This window comes from Phalaenopsis equestris, unplaced genomic scaffold (assembly GCF_001263595.1).
Source record: "Phalaenopsis equestris unplaced genomic scaffold, ASM126359v1 Scaffold000002, whole genome shotgun sequence".
NCBI classification, from domain to species: domain Eukaryota; kingdom Viridiplantae; phylum Streptophyta; class Magnoliopsida; order Asparagales; family Orchidaceae; genus Phalaenopsis; species Phalaenopsis equestris.
Genome location: NW_018164444.1, coordinates 47234234 through 47256579, shown reverse-complemented (window position 1 = coordinate 47256579; position 22346 = coordinate 47234234). Strand labels below are relative to the sequence as shown.

General features: G+C 35.7%; 2 protein-coding genes across 2 annotated transcripts; both read right to left on the bottom strand.

Moving 5' to 3' along the window:
* Positions 1 to 2422: 2422 nt before the first annotated feature.
* LOC110031042 (protein ENHANCED DISEASE RESISTANCE 4-like) lies at positions 2423 to 8101 on the bottom strand. The gene is made up of 3 exons (XM_020734074.1): positions 7932 to 8101; positions 4351 to 4525; positions 2423 to 4089 (listed from the first exon to the last, which is right to left on the bottom strand). Exons 2-3 carry the CDS (start codon positions 4466 to 4468, stop codon positions 2948 to 2950), a joined length of 1260 nt encoding a protein of 419 aa, XP_020589733.1. The 5' UTR covers positions 4469 to 4525; positions 7932 to 8101; the 3' UTR covers positions 2423 to 2947.
* An 8800-nt stretch (positions 8102 to 16901) lies between these two features.
* On the bottom strand, positions 16902 to 21356 carry LOC110018564 (mannan endo-1,4-beta-mannosidase 8-like). Its single transcript, XM_020715916.1, has 6 exons — positions 21217 to 21356; positions 20849 to 21122; positions 18852 to 19046; positions 18412 to 18534; positions 18127 to 18338; positions 16902 to 17393 (listed from the first exon to the last, which is right to left on the bottom strand). Exons 1-6 carry the CDS (start codon positions 21354 to 21356, stop codon positions 16997 to 16999), a joined length of 1341 nt encoding a protein of 446 aa, XP_020571575.1. The 3' UTR covers positions 16902 to 16996.
* Between the last annotated feature and the right edge of the window lie 990 nt (positions 21357 to 22346).

Here is a 22346-nt window from a genome sequence, read left to right as displayed (position 1 = left end):
CGACCATCATATTCAACCATCCTGAAGGGGTTGGTCGGCTACCAATGGCTGGCCACCGCCCTTCAGGTAACCGGCCGGCCACCTTAGGCCGACCACCCAAGACTAAGAGGTCATTCTCATACCTCCTGGTCGCGCTCTCATCTAGACAGCGGGGGCCAACCTGATGGCAAAATTAAAAATAATGGTATCTTCAATAGAGGAGACATCAGGAGGTGACTTCAGGTAACCGGCCGGCCACCTTAGGCCGACCACGCAAGACTACCAGGTCATTCTCATACCTCCTGGTCGCCCTCTCATCTAGACAGGGGGGGCCAACCTGATGGCAAAATTGAAAATAATGGTATCTTCAATAGAGGAGACATCAGAAGGTGCAAAATAGAACATTCGATTGTGGCCACCAAACTGAAGGTCTAGGGAGTTCTCTTGGGTGTCATCCATACACTGAAGAAAAAAATAAAGAAAAAATGAATGAAAAACAGAAGACGAATTAGGAATCAAAAAAGAAAAGACGGGAGGCGCGCTTATGCGCCCCTCAACCCCTATTTATAAAATTCAACGGAAGCCAAGTCCGCCTGCGAAAATCTAGAACATATTATGTCAACACTAAAATTGAGATTTACAAAAAAAAAAAAACATTTTATTTATTATAAAGCATGATTACAAATGAACTTTAGTCCGACAAGAGGTACTTTACAAGTTGGTCCTCGTCCACCTCAGCTAGGACTAACCCTCTTCTAACCAACCTTCTATATAACATTTGACCACCGAGCTTGAATTGATTCACACGGCCGGCCTCAAAGTAAGCCCTCTAAACAAGTGCGTTCTCGCGAAGTTCAACAACCTCTCAACAAAGACCAACTACTTCCCCATGCATCTCCTCCAACCTAGCCCATGAATCTTCGTCTTGTCAGGCCAAAATCTCCTCTAATTTTTTCAAGCGATAAGATAAGGTCCCGGGAGACATCGAAATTTCCTCAAAAGTTTCAACCCATACTTCCTCGGGTTTGTCCGAGCAATTGACTGCATTCTCTATGCTGCCAACAGTGCTCGGGGAACTGGGTTTGCTCTTAAGATCGGATCCCTACCACTAACGCCAGCCAACAATTAACCAACGTAGGAATCCTCATCTATAAAATGAAAAGTCCCTAGTAAACATTAGGTAACTCAACAAAGAATAGAAGAAACAAGGAAAATAATTTACCTAGAGTTTGATTCACTTTTGACCAGGTTGTTTTGCCCATGTCGAATGAGGGAAAGTCGTCTGCTGACCTCTTCTCACCAACAAGGGGGTCATCTCCGTCGACTCGTTGAGTATCGGCCAAAGAGGAAACGTTCGTGGCATCCTATTGAATTCACTCCTTGGAGAGTGTTTTTATCAACGGATCGACTCCTGAACCACCTAGTTCCACCACCCCCCTTGGGCATAATCTTCGTCTGTTCAGGACCTCCACCCTCACTCCTTCGGTCGGTTTTAGCCTCTTGGCCAATTTCTTTTTTGACTTCTTCTCACTGTCATGGAGTAAGGTTCCGACAAGATTAGATCCAAAGGATGAATAACATCATAGCTTTATTAACGCGTTGCAACATAGGGTCGGAACCTTAATCCATGAAAGAACAACAAATGGCGAGCGAGAGCCAAGAAAAGAAACAAACTAAAAGCAATGAATTCACCCCACTTTCACCCAATATATAAGGGTCATGGGCACGAAAATCCAAGGAGTTTATTTATTAAATTAAACAATGACTATTATAAGATTCATTTTACTACATTTAAAAATTTATTTGTTCTTATCATAGTTGTTACGGTCAAAGAACAAGAAAATTTAGGAACTTAATATGTACACTAAAAATTGACATGAACAGATCTGAAATAGCCTGACAGACCAAATCAAATGCTAATGCTCTGCCAAAGAACTCAATGCAGACTGGGTAACCTAGGATCGATTGTTTAAAAACCCTCTCGGCAGACCGAAAGCTGACAATCATGTATAAAAAAAAAATATGAAGATATTTAGCTTTTCAAGCTACCAACCAGAACCCAACTTTCCAACCGGTAGAACGTCCTGGTCAGCCATCAATAGGGGGTTGCCCGACCGGTCGCCGCTTTTCGGTCACCGACCGACCACCTTAGGTTGACCACCCAAGACTAACTAGCCGACCACTAAGATCTGATTGACCACTACATTCAAACCCAAAATATATCCTAAAGTAAGAGTCGCCTGACACTCAGACAAAAATTTTGGCCGACACCATCTCGGCGAAGTGAAAGAAAATTCCATCGAGCGAAGGACCTGGAGACATCAGAAGATGTCAAAATCAGTTATGAATGCGAAAATATGATAATATTTGTAGCCCTCTAATAAAAGGAGAGGTAAAGATATAATTTCTTTCTGAGAAGTCCTCTATCTTCTATAAATGGGGAGTCCAATACATATAAAATGGGGGGTTTTTTGGCTTTTGAATCTATACCCATACTTTTGAAGGAGTTTTTCCTTCTCATCTTTGTAATCTCTCTTTCTATATAAAAAATGAATCATAGAGCCTGAGAATACCTCAGTTTGCCCTCACAGAACACGTATGTGTGCGCTCTTCATCTTTCTCTATCTCTATCTCCTCTCTGATTAATACCACTCTGATCTTTGAGCATTCCTCACAGGACAGCTTTGAATTCAAAAGAAATTGTCCTGCTCAGCTCATGATCTTATCTTCTTATTTTATTGTTATGACACTGATTCTATAACAAAAAATTACCCAAAAGAATACAAACAAATGTCGCTGTATTAATCGAACAACTCTCTACCAAATCCTCCTGCCATAAATTAGAAACTTAAATTCACAAGAAGAAGCCACCATTCTCCCTTCCATGGATCCAAACAATTCCACCCTGTTCTATTTCATTCCCATGAGCTTCTCCAATCCTTCATGGCCACTACATGTGCTGTTCTCGTCATCTCTTCTGCATTTCAGCACGATCCCTCGGCCTGAAGAAATACATCAGAACTTCAGAACACGAACCACAGCGAAGTTTATGAGCCCTCCTCGTCCACACGAGAAAGTCCGCTGGCAGTAGAAGCAGCTTGTAGCATTTGTAGCAGACCACAAATGGCGCGCCGCCTGATACCGGCCGGCAATGGCGAATCCTAGACTCCTCGCAGAGCCTACGGTTTCCATTGCGGCTGGATGAGTTGCTGGTTTGCCTTGAGAAATTTCGAAATAGCGATGAGAATCGATCGGCATCCGATTCAATCTTACCTTCCAAATGTGTCACATTTATGCTGATGCCGGATGCCTGCTTGCCGCAAGTTTTGTTGCTCAGCATTCTGTGTAATTCAATTTTGAGTTCATCGACCTTCTCCATAATTTTCAGTTCATCGTCCGTTTCAGAGAAATGAAATTTCACAACCTGTTCTGGATCATCCTTCGATTTAGAGATCAAAAAGAGATTTTGATTCTCAGAGGATAACAATACGCCCTGTTCTTTTGGTTGGATTGAAACTTTACTGGAATGTTTTTCAGCTACAGATTGTTGTTCTTCTGCATGAGCGCTGTTCTTCATGGAATTATCTCTTCCTGCTTCTTCGGCCGAATCGAAAACTTTTCTGCTTCGAGTTCTTCTGGATACTGCCGGATCCTTCTGAGGAACGAGATCTCGCAGAGGTTCGTCGGATGAAGAGAAACGGGAGCTTCTGGTTCGACTGGATACTGCAAGATGTTTCTGAGTAACGTGATCTCGCCGGAGTTTGTCGGATAAAGAGAAACTTCGATCATAGGGATGAGCGCTTCCGTCCTTCGATCTGAACCCAAATCCAGTTTTAAGCTTTTCATTACAGTCCTCGTTCTTAATATCGTGCTCCAAGGATTCTGTAGATTGTTCTTCCAGTTTATAACTTCCAGAGACAGAAAGAGTCTTCATTCCATTAACTGAAGTTTCTACTTCTTTGAGGTGTTTTACCCCATTAAAGTTGGATTCTTTGGAACTCTTTGATCTTCTTTGTTCCAGATTTTTGGGCTTATGTGAAGCCGAAGAAATCTGCTTCACATAAGCTGCTAATCCATTATCTGTAGAAAAGTTGTCTGAATCCACTTTAGCTGAATTGACAGAAGGAATTGGTCAGTTTTGAATAAATCAGACAAAAAGAAAGCATTTACATGCATACCACATACTTCTAATTTATTTATGTAGCAGAGGCCTAAACTTTCATATTTACATGCAAACCACACAAATCAGATTTTCATGTAAGGTTTATAACCTCGAAGGGTTCTAAATTTAAATATTGAACTTTAGGAGTTCGATATCTAAATACATAAGAATTGTGTGGCATTTATGCAAATTTCCTAAAAATAACATACCATTAAGAATGGCATAACAGCCATGACACTTGGAAAGAGGACTATTTGGAAATTCCTCAAGAACCCTAAGACATTTAGGACATCCAAAAGGAGAAACAGTTGACAGGGTGCTTGCCATGAACTTTCCAGATCAAAGTTTAGCAATGTCTTAGAAAATTGTCATACAAGGTAATCCCTGCAAAATAGAGAATTTTGATGCACTTATGAGTTAAAGTGGAACAGTGAATTACCAATATTCGATTATATTCTCTCCTTACAATATGATATAAGAACTATCAAAATAGCATAACTACTACAGCTATTCTTCTAATAGAATATTTAAAAAAATTCAATCTGGCTTTCAACCAGAACCCAAGGTTTTGCTTCACGGTTTAGGAAACAAATGTAGGAGGATACTTTGATCAATTTTCTTTAGTATAAATAAGAAATTAAAAACACATAATAAACCAATTTTTCTCCATCACCATATCTTTGAACAATCAAACAAAGCTCATAACTCGCTCAAACTAAGCAAGACCATGCAAATGTTAAAAATGGCTACGGTGAAATTTATATAATTTGTAGGAAGAGTTTAAAGTGATGTTTAGATTGTCTGAGTAATGATCAAAAGATTATGATTTTGAGATAAATTTTAAGATGAGTACACTATAAAGAAGCATTCTCAACAGCAACAACGTTGAACACCATCAAGGTATTGCTATCTATTGCTCCATCAAAACATGTGTTCATCCATGGAGAACTTAAAGAATTCTACATAAAAATTTCACCAATGTACACCACTTCACCATGAATAAAGGTAATACTTAAGTTGAAGAAAGTTTTGTATGGCTTGAAGTTGTCTCAGAAAGATTGATTCGGAAGACAGTGGCAATGAGAAAGCATGGTTTCAGACAAAGCAATCTTTCAAATTCTCATTCAAATATCAAAATTCATACTAAAATCTCAACCCATATCTAAAAGACAATGTGACCTAAATAGGAAATGATTCTCCTTTTTTTTTTATTTTTTTATTTTTTTGCAATAATAAGAAAGCCATTAATGTCACATACAATCCCGTTCAACATTATGTTACAAAATATTTAAAGTGGATCGACTTCATCGAGGAAAACTTTTAAGCCAAAACAATCCAATTTTAATTTTGGAAGACCAATTAAAGAATATACTCCAATAAATGTTTTTTATAGCTCCACCTGAGAAGTGTTAACATGAGCTATCAAATAGATACGCAATCTTTGATGCCCCTGAATAAGCCAACAATTTAAGAATTAGATTCCTTCCAACTTGTAGTCTATGTATGATAGACTACATTATCTCTCTTAGAATAACAGGAAGATCAGTTTCTTAGTATCTCTACTGCATCCATTATAAATAGAAAGTGATTTACACTCAATTCTTACGTATTTACATATCTAACACAGACTTCAATTTTACATATATAACACCTTGCATATGCACGCAAAAGGTCATATATAACACCTAGACTTCAATTTTTACATATATAACACCTTGCAAATGCACGAAAAAGGCGTATTTCATTTCTTTAAAGTTAGAGAAGTGGTATTGTTTATGTGATATGAAAGATTTGAATGACATAAATGTAAAAAACAAAGTTTAGGTGTTAGATATATAAGTACAAAGAAATTGAATGGTATAAACATTGTGTGCAACTCTTATTACAATAATAAGCGTAAGCAAAAAAAGAGTGTCAGCTCGAATCTCAAGGCAATCCGACAGCCCAAGAGAAGGACAACATGGCAAAATTATACATTGAAGGTGACTTGGGAGATCAAGGAGGAATCAAGGACTAAAGATCCGACCCTCTCTCCAAACCCACTCTAGCGGTCCATCTTGCTCCTACCAGCCGGTGGCCAAAATCCCACCGGCCTTTTAGTATCCCTCCTGTCGGCCATCTATTGGTCGACCATCCAACTCCTCCCAACCGGCCACCCATTGTTCAGTCAACTGATTCCCTCCGGCCACTTCAAATTCAATTGGATGGAAAGTTCAAATTCAATCGGCTGACCACTTCCCAACAACCGGTCGACTATCTCCCAAAACAATAAACCGCCCATCTTCCAAACAACTGATCAATCATATAATAGTCGATCTACCAGCCGGCTGATGGCCGACCATCAACTGACCACCTTAGTGTCCTCCGCCGACTGATGAGCTTCTGAACTTAAAGTACCGATGACAAAAGATCAAAATATGCTATACTCCCCTCTGTTAAAGTAAGGGTACTATTGTAATTTATTTTTGGTTCTCTTATCTTCTATAAATAGGAGGGTCCTTTCATGTAGAAAAATTTTTGGATCCCCCCACTTGTAACTTGTACTTTTTTTATAGAATAAATGAGTCAACGAGCCCGAGAAAACCCCCTTCACCCACGAGGGGGGCAGGTCCTCGTCTCTTCACCTCCTCTCTCTCTCTTTCCGCTCTCAATCTCCTTTCCTCAATCCCAACACTCTATCTCTTGGGCACGATCTACCGAACATATTTGGATCCAACCATAAGAAAAAAAGAGAACTTTATCTCTTCAAACTTAATTAAACAACTCTTGTTTTATCCTCAACTTAAATTAAATCTAATAACCATAAAAATCACAAACATTAAATTTGAATGACAGCATAAAACTGTCCTCCGCCGACTGATGAGCTTCTGAACTTAAAGCACCAATGACAAAAGATCAAAATATGCTATACTCACCTCTTTTAAAGTGAGGGTAATATTGTAATTTACTTTTGGTTCTCTTATCATCTATAAATAGGAGGGTCCTTTCAAGAAAAAATTTTAGATCCTCCCACTTATAACTTGTACTTTTTTATAGAATAAATGAGTCAACGAGCCCGAGAACCCCCTTCACCCACGAGGGGGCAGGTCCCGTCTCTTCACCTCCTCTCTCTTTCTTCCCGCTCTCAATCTCCTTTCCTCAATCCCAACACTCTATCCCTTGGGCACGGTCTACCGAACATATTTGGATCCAACGATAAGAAAAAGAGAACTTTGTCTCTTCAAACTTAATTAAACAACTCTTGTTTTATCCTCAACTCAAATTAAATCTAATAACCATAAAAATCACAAACATTATATTTGAATGAGAACATTACAACAAGTAGACTAAGTAAAACAAATAAAAGCCTAGACAAGAAATCCCTCTCGATTTCTTGAATAAATACAGGAAGTCAAAGAAAGAGTTCCACACGCGCGCCCTCCGATCACAGCTGCGCGCCCTCCGCACCTAATAATTAGACGTCAAAGAGAGAGTTCCACTGACTTACACTAAGCAGACTCAGTAAAACAAATCTCAATAAACAAACTGCTCATTCAGAAATTGAGAAAAGAGTTTTCAAAGGACAAATTTCTTAATTAAAAAAAGGCAGATTACTAAGCCGATTGCTACAACAACGAAACACCAAAACTCGTTTAATGCCAATCCGGAAGGAAAAACCTAGTGAACTATTTAGGGAAAACATAAAAACGAAGTGATTTTGCTTGAGAATATGCTATCTAACGCCGAAAAACAAAAAAGAAATCAGAAGAATGTAATACAGAACGATTCTCTCGATTGATAAGTTGCTTACAAAATTGAAGAAAACCATTATTGAATCTGAGGTATCATCCTGAGCACGCTTGAATCTTTCCTCCTGTTTATAAGCTGAATGATTGAACGAGAAATAAAGAGACGACGAATTTGGGGCAGCCGGCATGAGGAGGGCATTAGAGATCGACAGGAAAAGTTCAGGAAGGCAGGGAAGGGGGAAGAACTGTTTTTTTTTAATTTGGTAAAAATGAAAAATATGGCCGGGGGTTTATCATGAATTTTGATATTTGAGTGAGAATTTTAAAAATAGGTGAAAGATGATGATTTATTTCTAAACAGCAAGTTTAAGGAATATGTAATTGCACAATTTTAGATATATGATAGCCATTTTAAAATATAATATGGGCATCATGAATTTTGATATTTGAGTGAGAATTTTAAAAGTGGGCGAAAGATGATGATTTATTTCTAAATAGCATGTTTAAGGACTATGTAATTGCACAATTTTAGATATATGATAGTCATTTTAAAATATAATATGGGTAGTAGATTTGTAGAATTGATGGGAAGACTATAGCACATTTTCCGTTGAATGTATCTAACTAGGTGTTTCAGGGATTGATGGTGAATGTGACACGGTTTACACATGTTTTCGAAGGTTTGATTGGCAATAGAGGATATATCAAGGCAGGTTATGATTAAGTTTTATAGTGACACGTGGGTTTCAGGCGGTGGTTGATCTGGTGGAAGCCGTTGAATGTATCTAACTAGGTGTTTCAGGGATTGGTGGTGAAAGTGACACGGTTTACACATGTTTTGGAAGGTTTGATTGGCAATAGAGGATATATCAAGGCGGGTTATGATTAAGTTTTATAGTGATACGTGGGTTTAAGGCGGTGGTTGATCTGGTGGAAGTTTTTTTTACTCGAATGGGTTTATGTGCAAGTTTATAATATGTCATTCATGCACGTTGGAGTGTTTCTTGTGCATAGTGTGATTGACTGAAGTGGAGACTTGTTATGACTCGGGTGAAGGTGATGTCGGGAAACTGATGAATGTCTCCCATGTTTTTTTATATGAAGTTGTTGTTAAAGGGATTGAATGGTGTCAGTTTTGAGGTTGGCTGTTTCTCGTGATGAGGTGATCATCAACATATATGATTATATAGACTTTGTAAGAGTTTAGATAATGTTGAATAGTTGTCTCAAGGCTTATTTGTGCCCATAGAGCGATTTATGAAGAAGACACACGTGATTATGATTAGTTTTTTTTTTATAAATCCTTAGGGTTGTTGGATATATATTTATCTTGAATGTCTTCATATAGAAAGGTGTTGTAGACATCGAGCTGTTTTATGAGCCAAGTTTTCAAAATGGTAGTGGATAGAAAGCACATATTGTAGTCATTTTGACAATTAGGCTTAAGGTTTCAGTGAAATTTATGTTGTATAGTTGTTTGAAGCATTGGGCCATGAGGAGTCCAACATACCAGATAATAAATACATCAAGTTTTAGTTTGGTTTTATAGGTCCATTTGCATCCAAGAGTTTCATTTGGTGGTGGATGAACTAAGTTCTTGGTGTCCTGAATTTGAAGAAACTCCCTACCCACATATTTATGTCATATTTATGTTTAGCAGTTGTGGTATATGAACTAGGATCGAGCGGGTGATGGGTGGTGTGTGTCAGGTCGAAGACTTATTTTGGTTTGAGAATATTTTTTAGGATATGGTTATCATGTGGTGACAGAAGAGTGTAATATTTTGGTCAGATGTATGTATTGATGAACAGTTGTAACAAGATTGAGTAGTACTTCAGAACATTGTTGTGCTTTATCATGGTTCTAATATATTTATAGATTGTGGTGTTGAAAATGCTACGGGAATTGTAGTGGTCATTGTGAGAGATGTAATTGTAGTTTTGGAGATAAAAGCAAAAGTGAAATGTGGAGTGTTTGGTGTTATGGTTAGGTTTGATATTGGGTGGATGTTGTAAGGGTGAAGGAAAAGATCTTCTTGAAAGATTGCATGTTGAGTTATGTACATGCATCCTGCAAGAGGGTGAAAAATTTTATAGCCTTTAGTGTTTTTAGCATGCTTAAGGAAGACACATTTTAAAGTGTTAGGAGTGAGTTTATTTGGGAAGAGGGGTCTTAACTAAGGTTAGCATGCACAACCAGTGGGTTTGAGGTAGTGATAATCATGTTTGTTGTTGTATATTAATTGATATGGTGAGAGATTTTTTTTGTTTGGGTGTGAGGAGGCAATATATTAGGTAAATGACTCTACAAAGAATTTCAAGCCATCCATGGTGTGCCAATGGTTTGAATTAGATATCAGTGTTTATGTTCGATGACCACATTTTGTTGAGCATGGGGCATGTGGTTTCATAGACAACTCTGTGTTTCATGGAGAATGTACAACAATATCTCGAAAACTCATCAATGAAAAAGGCATGATGTTTGTATCCTTTTTCTGAAATTTTTAGGGAGGGATCCCAAACATTGCTGAGGTGCAGTGGTGTTGCGTTGCAAGTGTTAGAACTATAAAATGTTAATTGATGAATTTTTGACAAATTGCAAGAAGTCCAATGTAGTTTGCCACTTGGGATACACATGAAGATTTTATTTTCAAACAATTTTGGATATGTTATAATAAGGAGCCTTCAGGATATGTAATAATATGTAGTGGTTGGTGCCTTAACGTAAATGTGCCAAATGTTAGTATTGTTTGAAGAAGATTATTAGAGCAGCAATTTTGGCTGCAAAAAAAAAAAAAAAATTAAATAAGATTAAAGAAAACTATAATTAGGTAAATTCCTGCATGATTTATAAATTTAAAATAATCTTATCCTTCTTATAATATTAATCAAAAAGTTTAGTTAATTAATTACAATAATTTTATAGAGTTTGATGGTTGTCAAATTCTAGGAATAAGAATTTTTGTAGGCTGGGAAGCTAAAGATAATTGAACTCATCAATTTCATTATCTTATAACTGTGTAACACTGGCAAGATATATTTTTTAAAATTATTTTGATTTTTTATTTTAATAAGTTAAAAAAAGATTTGGCTTTTCTTATTTGTTTGTATTTATTGCAGCTTAAAAAAAAAACAGCAAAAATATTACATCAAGACTCCGCACGTAGAGTTACGCGCGGAGTTCAATGACTCCACGTGCGGAGTCCAATGAAATTACGTCGTGGAGGTGATCGGCCCGCTAACACAAGGAATACTCCCCTCGTGTTATTCATATGTTATTGTATGCTATTCAGGGGTTATTATATTCGGGGAATATTCCCGGTGTTATAATAACACCATAACAAATCAATAATACTTGAATAACACACAATAACACATGAATAACACACAATAACACCTAAATAACACGGGAGGAATATTCTCTTGTGTTACCGAGCAGATTTTTTTTTTTTACGTGGCGTGATTTCATTGGACTCCATACGTAACTCTACGTTCGGAGTGCTGATGTAATATTTTTTCAATAAAGCATGCTTGAAAAGAATATTATAGAAATCAAGATTATTTTTAATTAATCAGCTTAATTCAATCGTAGTTAAATTCTTTTGAAACCGTCATCATTTTTTGTATTACTATAATAAGTAATTAATTAGCCGACTTATATAATTATTAACATTTAAAAAAGGATATACAATCGAGAAAAAAAAGAATAATTTATCAATAATTATACGAGAAAAACTTTAATTTTTATTTAGCTTGAGTAATTAATATATAAACCTAAACAAGAATTAAATATGATTTTTATATTTGTTTCTATATGATAATGAATTAGAAATTTCCACTATTTTCTTATTTACAAAAAAAATAATAAAAATAGCTATTTGATTCGTGAATAAAACTGTAATTTACACATGAACAAATATGTCATTTTCTTAAGTTTAATGTAGAGAGGAAATAAAATAGAATTTATAATCTATGCTCAACAATGCCTGGTCAGCCGCTTAGATGCCTGAGTTACTGATCGATATTGTGTGACATAATCTAAATGTCAACCTGTTGACCCATCTCATGAAGCAGAAGATGAGAACATATGTTGTCATGCTAACCAAATCAGTTCGAGAAGAAGTATTAAAGTTGCAAAAGATAAGCTTCATTCGGGATGTTCAATACTCAGAATGGGTGTCCAACATGGTCATGAGCTAAAAGCTTAATGACAAATGACAAATGTGGGATAATTCTTGCTCTTCTCTCACGCTCTATTTTTTGGGCGTGACCTACAAAAAATTTATGATTCAACACTAGCCTTTATTAATAAGTATATTGATCCGTGATATATTTAGTTAAGAGAGTGAAATTTAATTATAATTTATTACATATTGATACGAAATCAATAAATTTTCATCATCCGACATGAATCCTAAGATATTATACGGATCTCGAGGCAATTTTTTTTTGCAAGAAACATTCAAATTTATTACATATTGATACGAAATCAATAAATTTTCATTGTCCGACATGAATGCCAAGGCATTATACGGATCTCGAGGTTTTTTTTTTTTGCAAGAAACATTCAAATTTTGATTAAAAGTAATCTAGAAGTTCGATTTCAGTGAGCTTATAATCAAACTAATTGACTGGACGAGACAGACCCAATGGTACAAAAATTGATCTGATCCAAGTCCAATTAAGCCTAGATCAAGCTAATAAACAACTTTTGGAAGCTTTACGGGCATAATTAGAAGGTCAAATGGATTTCAATATCATGATTATAGTCAAATTAAGTGTCTCAACAAGATAAATCCAACAAGCCCAATATCGCTTAATTCTAACATTCTTAAGGCATTAAATGTCCATTGAACATCGTTCAACCAAGGGAATCTATCTGGGTTATCTGATCAATAGTGGTCTAAATTCTTTCTTTATTTGTAATATGTACTTTATAAATAGAGCCCTACCCCCTCTCATGAGAAGAGGATCTAGACTCTGAGCAAGAGGGAGTTGCAGCTAAGCATCTTGAATCGCAGATCCAACCATCTCTTGTCATCGCCGCCTTTGATTGTTATCACCTCTTCCGGTCACAGCCGCCCATAGTCGGCCTCCTGCACCTACAGCTGTAGACCACCATCGTCCTCTCACTCATGAATTTGTTGGTTGTGGCCTTCTAGCAGACTCCTTTTGCCCCCGCTTCAGCCAACTCTGACCTCTACCGCCTCCCATAATTGATGCTACCTTCGACCAGCTTCGCCCCGCCGCCGCCAACCAACTCTGATCACAACATACCGAGCACTGAAGGCCATCATCAGCTGTCACCTACTCCTTGCAGCAAACTCCCTTATGATTCACAATTTGTGCTATGAAAACTTAGTGAATGTTGTGGAGTGGCGAAGCACCTCGCATACGGTGTAACAATGTACCCCAGATATGATATAAAAGTGCCTCTAGAAGATAGTTTGACAACACACCCCATCTACAGTGCTACGACACCTCTCGAAGATGGCGTAACAATACACCTTAAAGATAGTGACTTTCTCTGAACTCTTAAAGCTCTCTACACGCAGCTCTCGTCTCTGGCTCTTGTAGCCTACATACTTCATCATAGCTTATCATTATGACCTACGTGAACAACTATAACCTATGTGACTCACAGCTTTTACAGCTCCCAATTTCTGCCTCCGCGGCTTACGGACGGCACCACAGCTCTCCACTACGGCTTACTTAGTTCACAACTCGTGCAGCTCCCAAATCTAGATCATTCGACATACAGACGCATTACAACTCATTACTATAGTATATGTGACCAATCTTGCAGCTCCTAACTCCGACCCCCGTAGTTAAAGGACGTCATCATAACTCGTCATTATGTCTCATGTGACCAACTGCGACCTACGTAGCTCACAGCTTTTGCAGCTCATAATATGGCCTCTATGGCCAAATGATGCTTCCAAAGCAATCGTCTGTGGCCCACATGGCCAGATACTATTATGACTTTGAACTATATTTTATACGTCTAGCTAGCGCTACGAATACTGCCTACAATATTCACAGCAGTGTTATGAAATATATACCAGAGCAGCTGATGTGGTATATATATAAATCAAACAGAAGAACGATCGACAAAGCAAAAAATAGAACGAGAAAAAAATTACACCAGAAAAGAACACACAAATTTACGTGGTTCGGCAAATGGCCTACGTCCACGGAGCTGCATAGGATTTTCCTACTTGAGGAAATTTACACCAGTCGATCACCTCAACTTACAAGAGGAATCTCTCACTTTTCGTTGCTCTCTCTCTTCTTCTCTCTCTGTTCTTTTCTCTCTACACCAAGATATACCGAAGAAAACTCTACACCGAGATACACCGAAGAAGACAAACTTACAAGAGAAATAAACCCAATTTCTCTTCTGCCACAAGCCACCAAGAAAAAACCTAGAGAGAACAATCTTCTTCTTCTTCCTTCTTCTTCCTTCTGCCGCAAGAAACTACTCCTCCTTGCACTTCTTCTATTCCACTGTCTTGTGGAAACTCGAAGAACTCTTCCTCTATCCCAAGGAAACCTAAAGAAGAAAATCGCGACTTCTTGTTAGTTTAGGAAACCTAAAGAAGAAAATCGCGACTTCTTGTTACTTTTCGTAACTTCCACATCTAAAGCAGAGTCGCCCTTTTATAACGAAGAGAAAGGAGCGAAGAAATGCTTTGAGCCGCCCTTTTATAACGAAGAGAAAGGAGCGAAGAGATGCTTCGAAATGCTTTTATTTGCGAAATAGAGGAGGCGGGAACGGTTTCTGGCAAAGGGATGCTTCTCTTCGCAAAAAAGAAAGAAGGGATTGGTTATTTGTGAAGAGGTGTGACCCTTCGTGATCGGAAGCGTCGTTTCGAGAAAACAGAAGGAGAGGCGGGAGCGGGAGTTCGCGAGTTGGGAGAGGAGGATATATTTATAACAAGCAGACCACTGCCTTCAAAGCACTTGACTACTACTCTTGCAACCTACAATCATCGAGAACTACATTCATTACAATCATACTACAACTATTATTGATGAACCCATTGCAATGCATTTACAATGAACATATTTGTAACTCCTTTTTCTCTAATGTATGAGAAGAATGAACATATATCCTCACCATTCATAAAGAATTATTTTAACTGGGTCAGACCCCTTGGCTTATTTCACTTTTCTAAGATTTTTCATGTAAAAATTGTATTGTCTTCTCATGCTTACTTCTCTTTTATTATTTGCGTGTGTGATGAGTTTTCGTGCAATATTAAGATGCTAAATTTATTGTTCTACCACCACGGACCTTCTGACGCACATCAAATATCATTTTTAATTCTAAATTTTCATGATTAACTAAGCCTGCATGAAAACTACATTGATTTGACTATTCAACTGTTAAACTCATCCAACATCCTTTAATGCTGGCATTTAAAAAGAAAATGATTTTTAAACTAAATATTGTACAGCTATCAATGAACCCTTCAGTAAATTGATAATTTTAATATTAATGTGGCCTGGTGGATATTATTATATATTTAATCAAGAAGTCATAAATTTCATTTATATCCGTAATTCACCAAGTCAAACCGTATGAATCGAATTTATTAAATCTCAATGAGGTTAATTAACAATCTAAATAATCATTAAATCGGGGTCTTGAATAGTTAATCTCAATTATTCCATCCAATTAATTAATTACTTCAATATTTTCACTAAACGCCCACTCATTAGCTATTTTCTTTTCCCCTTCTATTTTTTCCTAATTTTTAAGAGTTTAAGAAAATGAATAACTGGATTGTCTATTGTCTCTATTTGCTTAGGAATTTGGCTTTAGTAGGGGTTGGACATGATATTATAGGTATCTGCCCAAAGCTTAACTGCTCTAAGGCTCGGCTGGTTAGACTAGAGAACCCTCGGTGGGCGTTGTCGGTCGGCTAAGCTAGAGAGACCCATCGGTCGCCCTGGTTCGATAAGATGTCAGATGGCTAGGCTTGATAATCTAGGCTAATCGGACTTTTACTGGCAAAGCAACTAAGTTGTATTTATCGGTTAATCAAGTTGGTCTGCTGACCCTCGATCCCTGATAAGAAGCTCTTGTCTGCATGGCAGAGCTAAGTAATTCGGTAGAAGTTGAATTATCATAATTTGATTGGTATTTGCCTCTAAAGTGATGACTTAGAGTTGCACCTTCTTGATGATGTTTTGGAAGATTGCTGAATGCCTCTCAGGGAATTGCAGAACTAGAGGGATTAGCTTTCTCTTCAGGTTATTTTCATCACGAGGAATGGCTTGAATCTCCTTTGCATTTCTTCCAATCAAATTGCTTGTTTGCCTAAGTTAATTTTAGCCATGATGCTTATGATCGGATAATTAGGTCTTCAGGTCTCCTATTGATGGGTCATTTTTTGACAAATCTTGTCCCGAGATTCATGCTGGCACTTTTTCCATATAAAAAATAAATAAATAAATAAATGTTGTTGATAACTAAAATTAATAATAAATGATTGAAGAAACTCCTCCTTTGAACCACAACGTTGAATGCCTGCCTTTTGGACACCTATAATGCTGTTTAAGTGAGATTTATGAACAAATAAAGAACAAAGCCTATATTTATTTATATGCAAGAAAATATATGATTCGATTTAACAAAATTAGTTTTAATGATATTTTTATGTTATTTAAAAATAAGTGTTATATAGCTAAATATATTCAAAATTAGGTATTAGCTATATAAATTCTTAAGGAATCGTATGCTATGGGTTATAAATTTTTTGCTTTAGCTTCTAGAAATAGTGTAAATTAATATGCTTTAGAAAATACTCAAGTTTGTAAAAATAATCATATTTTAATTAAATATACCAAAAATATTTTATATCAAATCAAATCATAAATAAAATAAAATTGATAAGAATTTAAAAATAAAAAGATATAAGTGGTCCCAAATAATCCATTTTTTCTTTTGCCTTTTAAAAGCATATTTATTAAATTATTATTTCCTTTATATATATATATATATATATATATATACACCCCCAACAATATATTTATTTATATATTTACATATAATTAAAACAATCCATCCATAAATATATATTACAGTACTGAAATAGCACTTAAAAACTTCCACCAAAACCCTAATTTCTTCTGCAACTCCAACTGCGCCTCCATGAACACCTTGAATTAAACATCCGTAATCTCCTCGACTGAATCGATAAAACATTTTCTGTAGATTTAGATTCTGTAACCACAACTGCATAACCATCATCCATATAATCTGTTCCTCGAGGAAAAAGCTGCCATAGAAGACAACCTCCTCCTCCTCCTCCTCTCCTGGTGGAGTTCAGAATGTTCTTATAAACCGCATCAATGAACTCATCTCTGAAACTCACACTAAAGTTCTCGTCTTTCGCCGATTCGCCGTACTCGGTGAACAACACCGGCATTCCGAGCGCGTTCTCTGCATCATCGATGTGGCTTTTCATCCATGAATTGGTGAACTGGAGGTGCTCGTCCGGGATCGAATTCGATAGCCTGTGTTATCATATATAACACCCTGATTGAACTAAATAGGTCTGCTTCTGCTAGATAGAAATAATGGCTTAAATGTTACGCATTTTGACTGGCAAAATTGTTTTAAACCAGCATTTTAGGAGAGAAAACAACTCGCCACTCAAGATGGGACTTGTTTTAATTTTTTAGATGAATTCTTAAAAAAGAATCACGATTTCTTCTCACTTCTTTCGTAATATCTCTCCAGATTATAGAGCGTTATTTACGTACGTCATACACATACTGTTCTGCGGGTGTATGACCCCGAATAACCTTACAATAACTCAGTTATTGGGGGGTTATTAATAGGTTATTGGGGGTATTAACCCAATCATATCTCAATAACCTCCTAATAGCCTACTAATATATTCCGCGGTTTGACTTTTATCTTTTTTTTGTTATTCAAGGGTTTTGTGAGGTTATTGAGAGTAATAACCTCAATAACAACGACATAACCCTCTAATACCCTCCAAATAACCTTTATACGAACGCAGAATTACGTGCGTATGACGTACATTAATATTTTTCCTTGATTATGTGTTCACGAATTACAAAGTATCGTATATAAAAAGTGACGTTCTGGTGTTAGTTATGTAAAATCATAGAAATTGAACGGTATTTTACAAATTTTAAAAATCTTTTTTTTCCAAAATGCTGTTTTTTTTTAAAGGGTTTTTTTGAAGTGACGAATTTAAAATTTTTCTGGATAGCATACCAAGCGTCCGGGTAGATGTGAGCTGTGGCAAAGTCGACCGCTGGAGCTCGGTGGTTGCGGATGAAATCAGTGCCGACTTCGCCGGCGAAGGCGTTGGGATTGAGTTGAAGACGATTGGGCGTCGAGTGTCCGTAGAAGCCTTCGAGTCCCACCTCCAGCAGGTGCTTCGGGTCAATCGATTTTACATACATTGCCATTTCTTCTATCCATGACTGAACGTAAATTTTCATCATCTCATCAGTACGTGCGCAGTAGTGAATGGATTAAGGTAGAAGAATTGGTGACCTGTAGAGTGTTGCCGGAGGGATCTGTCGGGCAGCGAGGTTCGTTCATGAGTTCCCATGCAAAGATTGTTGGGTCTTCTTTGTATGGGGTGTTGCTGATGGTGTTGATTCTGTTGAGAATCGTCTGATCACATGAAAGTGAAATTATGATTTGTGCATTTCAAATTGAGATATATCATTAAAACGTACTTATGTAATTCTTGCATATTTACATATCTAGCATCTAAACATTCATATTTACGTGCATATCACTCAAATTTTTAAGATCACATCAAAAATTTCACAATTACAACCGTTTTTTAAATTAAATTACATTTGTTTGCTTCATGCATAAGTTTATGGCACGAAAATGTTGAAGTGTAAAAATCAAACGTTTGTGGTATGTAAATACAAAAGAATTATGAGGTATGTCCGTGAATTTCCCATTAATTATATTTTTACCTTGATATGATTTTTGTAGTAGCCTTTGACAGTGGGATCAGTGAAGAAGTCATCATCAGAAGTAAGATTCAAACCTGCAGCTCTTCCCCACTTCACATACTGTGCCTTTCCTCCATAATCTTTCCAATTGTTTGTTAAGGATAATATTAACCTAATATTATGCTTCTTCGCTTCACTAACCACGAAATCAAGCGCCTAATTAAGTGATAAAAAATAAAATCAAGTAATTAGTTTATTTCATAAGAAATCATTATTTTTAATCAGTGCTTATAAAATAGCAACTAATGAAGAAGATTTTAAATCTTGTAATTTATTTTATAGAAAGTGTTATGCAGCTGTTAAATAACGACTTTTTATCAAAAAAAAAATATATTTTTTAAATTTGCTTTGATTTTATTGAAAATTTACATTCAAGTCAAAAGCCTTATCTTTAGATAAAGGTGTTTTATATTAAATGAACTCTAGAAGCCTTAAGGTCCGTTTGGGGCAGCTTATAAGTAAGAGCGGCGTTTTCAAAACTCCGCCGCACCTTTTGATTCGCATAAGTGCGGGCGGCGTTTTCAAAACTCCGCCGTACCTTTTGATTCGCGCTTTTGATTCGCATGTTTCGCCGGCTTATCCGAAACTACGTTTCGTTTTTTACACTAAACGCAGACTGCGAGTCGACCCTTGCGGCCGGCCCACGGGCCGCGTTTCAGGATAAGCAGCTTATCCTGAAACAAACAAGCTGCCCAAAACGGACCCAGACTACCCTTAATTATGTTTTTTATTTCTTATAAATATGATGGATAAAAATATGGCAATTTAACAATATATTTAATTTAGAGAATTTATAATTAGGGGTTTCAATGTTATCATCAGTTTGAATGATTTAATTTACTAATTAGCCTGCAAATTCATTAGCTTCAGTTGTAAAATTCAAAAAAAAAAGAAAAAAAAAAGATCCAATCAATTTTTTTTCAATGCAAATTAAACCAAGTCATATTTAATTTTATTTGCACCGTTTAATTCTGGATGAATCAAACCATAATTAACTTTACCAATCAATTTAATTATTTATAACTTAAATAAATTAATTAATTTTAAAAAAGTATATAGTATTTTTTTGTTAAAATTTACAAAATTGGCTTATTAAATTATAATATTTATGTTAATCTTTATGTCCCATATTTATTTAGATAATTTTATTGATTTATTACAAGAAAAATTATATATATTGATATATAATTAATTAATTAAAAAAATTAATAACCAAATTTATATAATATTAAAATTACGGCCAATAGTCAGCACAAATCAACTAAGATTAATTCGGTTCAATTTAATTTTTTTTATCCAAATAATAAACACTCTTATTGTAAATTAATAAAAATACTAGGAAAATTTCTACACGTTTTATTTAGTATTACTTATCACTAAAGTTATCTTAATTCAGATCTATGTCGGGCAGCATGTAGCAATACTTGTATTAAATAATAATTTAACATAATGCATATGTTCCTCTTTGGATGCTCATTGATGATTGCTCATAGAAAACAACCTCGACAAAATTGATGTTACAATTTGATGGAAACAGATCTAATAAATATTCAGCAAGTTAAATTGTAACATCTAATGTGGCCCTAGCTAGCTCACCTCTTTTATAATTGGACAATACATCTCATATTAGATAAAACAATCGGTATCATATATATATTAATCATGATTCAGCCTAATGATTCAATCATGAATGCCAAAATTGAATCAAATCTCGTGGTTGTGTTAGTCGGATCAAAACTAGTCCTCAAAATAACTCAATCTTGTCAAAATATGCAACTTATTAGACAAATATGTGTAACTCATAAAAGCCAACGATTGAAGTAGATGTAGTAGAAATTATAAATTAAAAATGACATTGAAATGTAATTTTTTAAACCTTATATAAATATAAATATATATACTAGTTGTGATATGATATATTAGTGATCAGTATATATTAAAAAAGATATTAATAAAACCTTAAAAACATTTTCATCATAAATAGAAGGAGATATCTGCAGCGCTCCAGGTCCGCCATCACTGAAGGCCCAAGTTCGAGCGACAGTAAGACCAACGGTCTCGGCATCCTCAAAAGTCTCAGTGACCTTCACCCTCATTGACAGATCAACTGCAAGAGCCATAAGCCAGTATGTGTTGAACCCATTCACATAGAAAGGTTGCCCTCCTACAACAAACTGGTTTCCGTTTCTGCCAACCATCCCCAACCCCCCTACTTCATCAACCTCATGCCTCCTACAAAACAATTGAACAAATTAGTAATAACAATCAACCCTACTATGATACATGAATAAAGAGAAATATAACATAAAATGATATGAATAAATACCAATATTGATGATTGTCATTGAAACGCAAATAGTGGGTATCAACACCAACACTAGCACTTAAAATAGTAACTAATGATGCTAAAATGGAGGGAAGTAAAAGCAACTTTTGAAGTTGTGAAGGCAAGGAGGCCGAGAACATTATATTATTGTTTACTTTTTCAATGTATATTTATATTATTTTTGTAATATTTTGATGATATTCAATTGAGCTTGTTTGTGGTGTGTATATATAAGAGCTTAGAGTTGATGGATAGAAAGATTAGACTGCCGTAGCATGTAAGTAAGTTAATGCTTCTGATTATCACACCCTTACGTGCTAAGTTTTGATGACATGAAATGATTACATAAGCCAAAAGATTGGAGTCATATAGATAGATATTACCCTAATAGGAAGGCTGCATGGCAGTGGTTGCGTACGTGAAAATAAGACCACAAATTTGACCATCCAACGTGGTTGGTTGCTATTTGCTTTTCTGATTTAAGAATGTACGTGGAGTATATTGCTTGATCTTATCATTAGGAGGATAATACTTAATTTGAATGGTTTAGATTTAAAGGGTTGGATAATACTTTGTTAATTAGATTGTTAATTTAAGCTCGAGTTCTAAGTACAATAAATAAATTGAAACGAGTTTAGTAGTGTTTTATTGAGCAAAATATAATTTGAGTATGATCTAATAATCTCAATTGTTTTTCTCAATTCTATTTATTTAGTTATTTAATTGTGTTTACTTAGTCATAATTGTGCTCAGTACATATTATTTAAGTTATTTGTATAATTTCTTAGATATTATTTAAGTTATTTAATGAAGTATAAATATTGATAAAAAAATTTATGCCGACATATTTATTTGATATTTTACCACACATATAGTTAAATGTATAATCTCTAAAATATAAATTATATTAAAAAAAATAATTCAAAAATACAGAGTACAAACAACTCATTAGTCAATTAAACATTCTATTCAAAAACACTCGTCTTCTTCCTTTTTCTGCCGACTAGTAATTAACTTAACTATCATATCACGCAATTTTCTTAGTAAGAAGAATAATACCAAGATTCTATGACAAGTGTCGAGGAAAGGAGAACCCAACGCATGTATATGTGAAATTGCTGATACGTGCT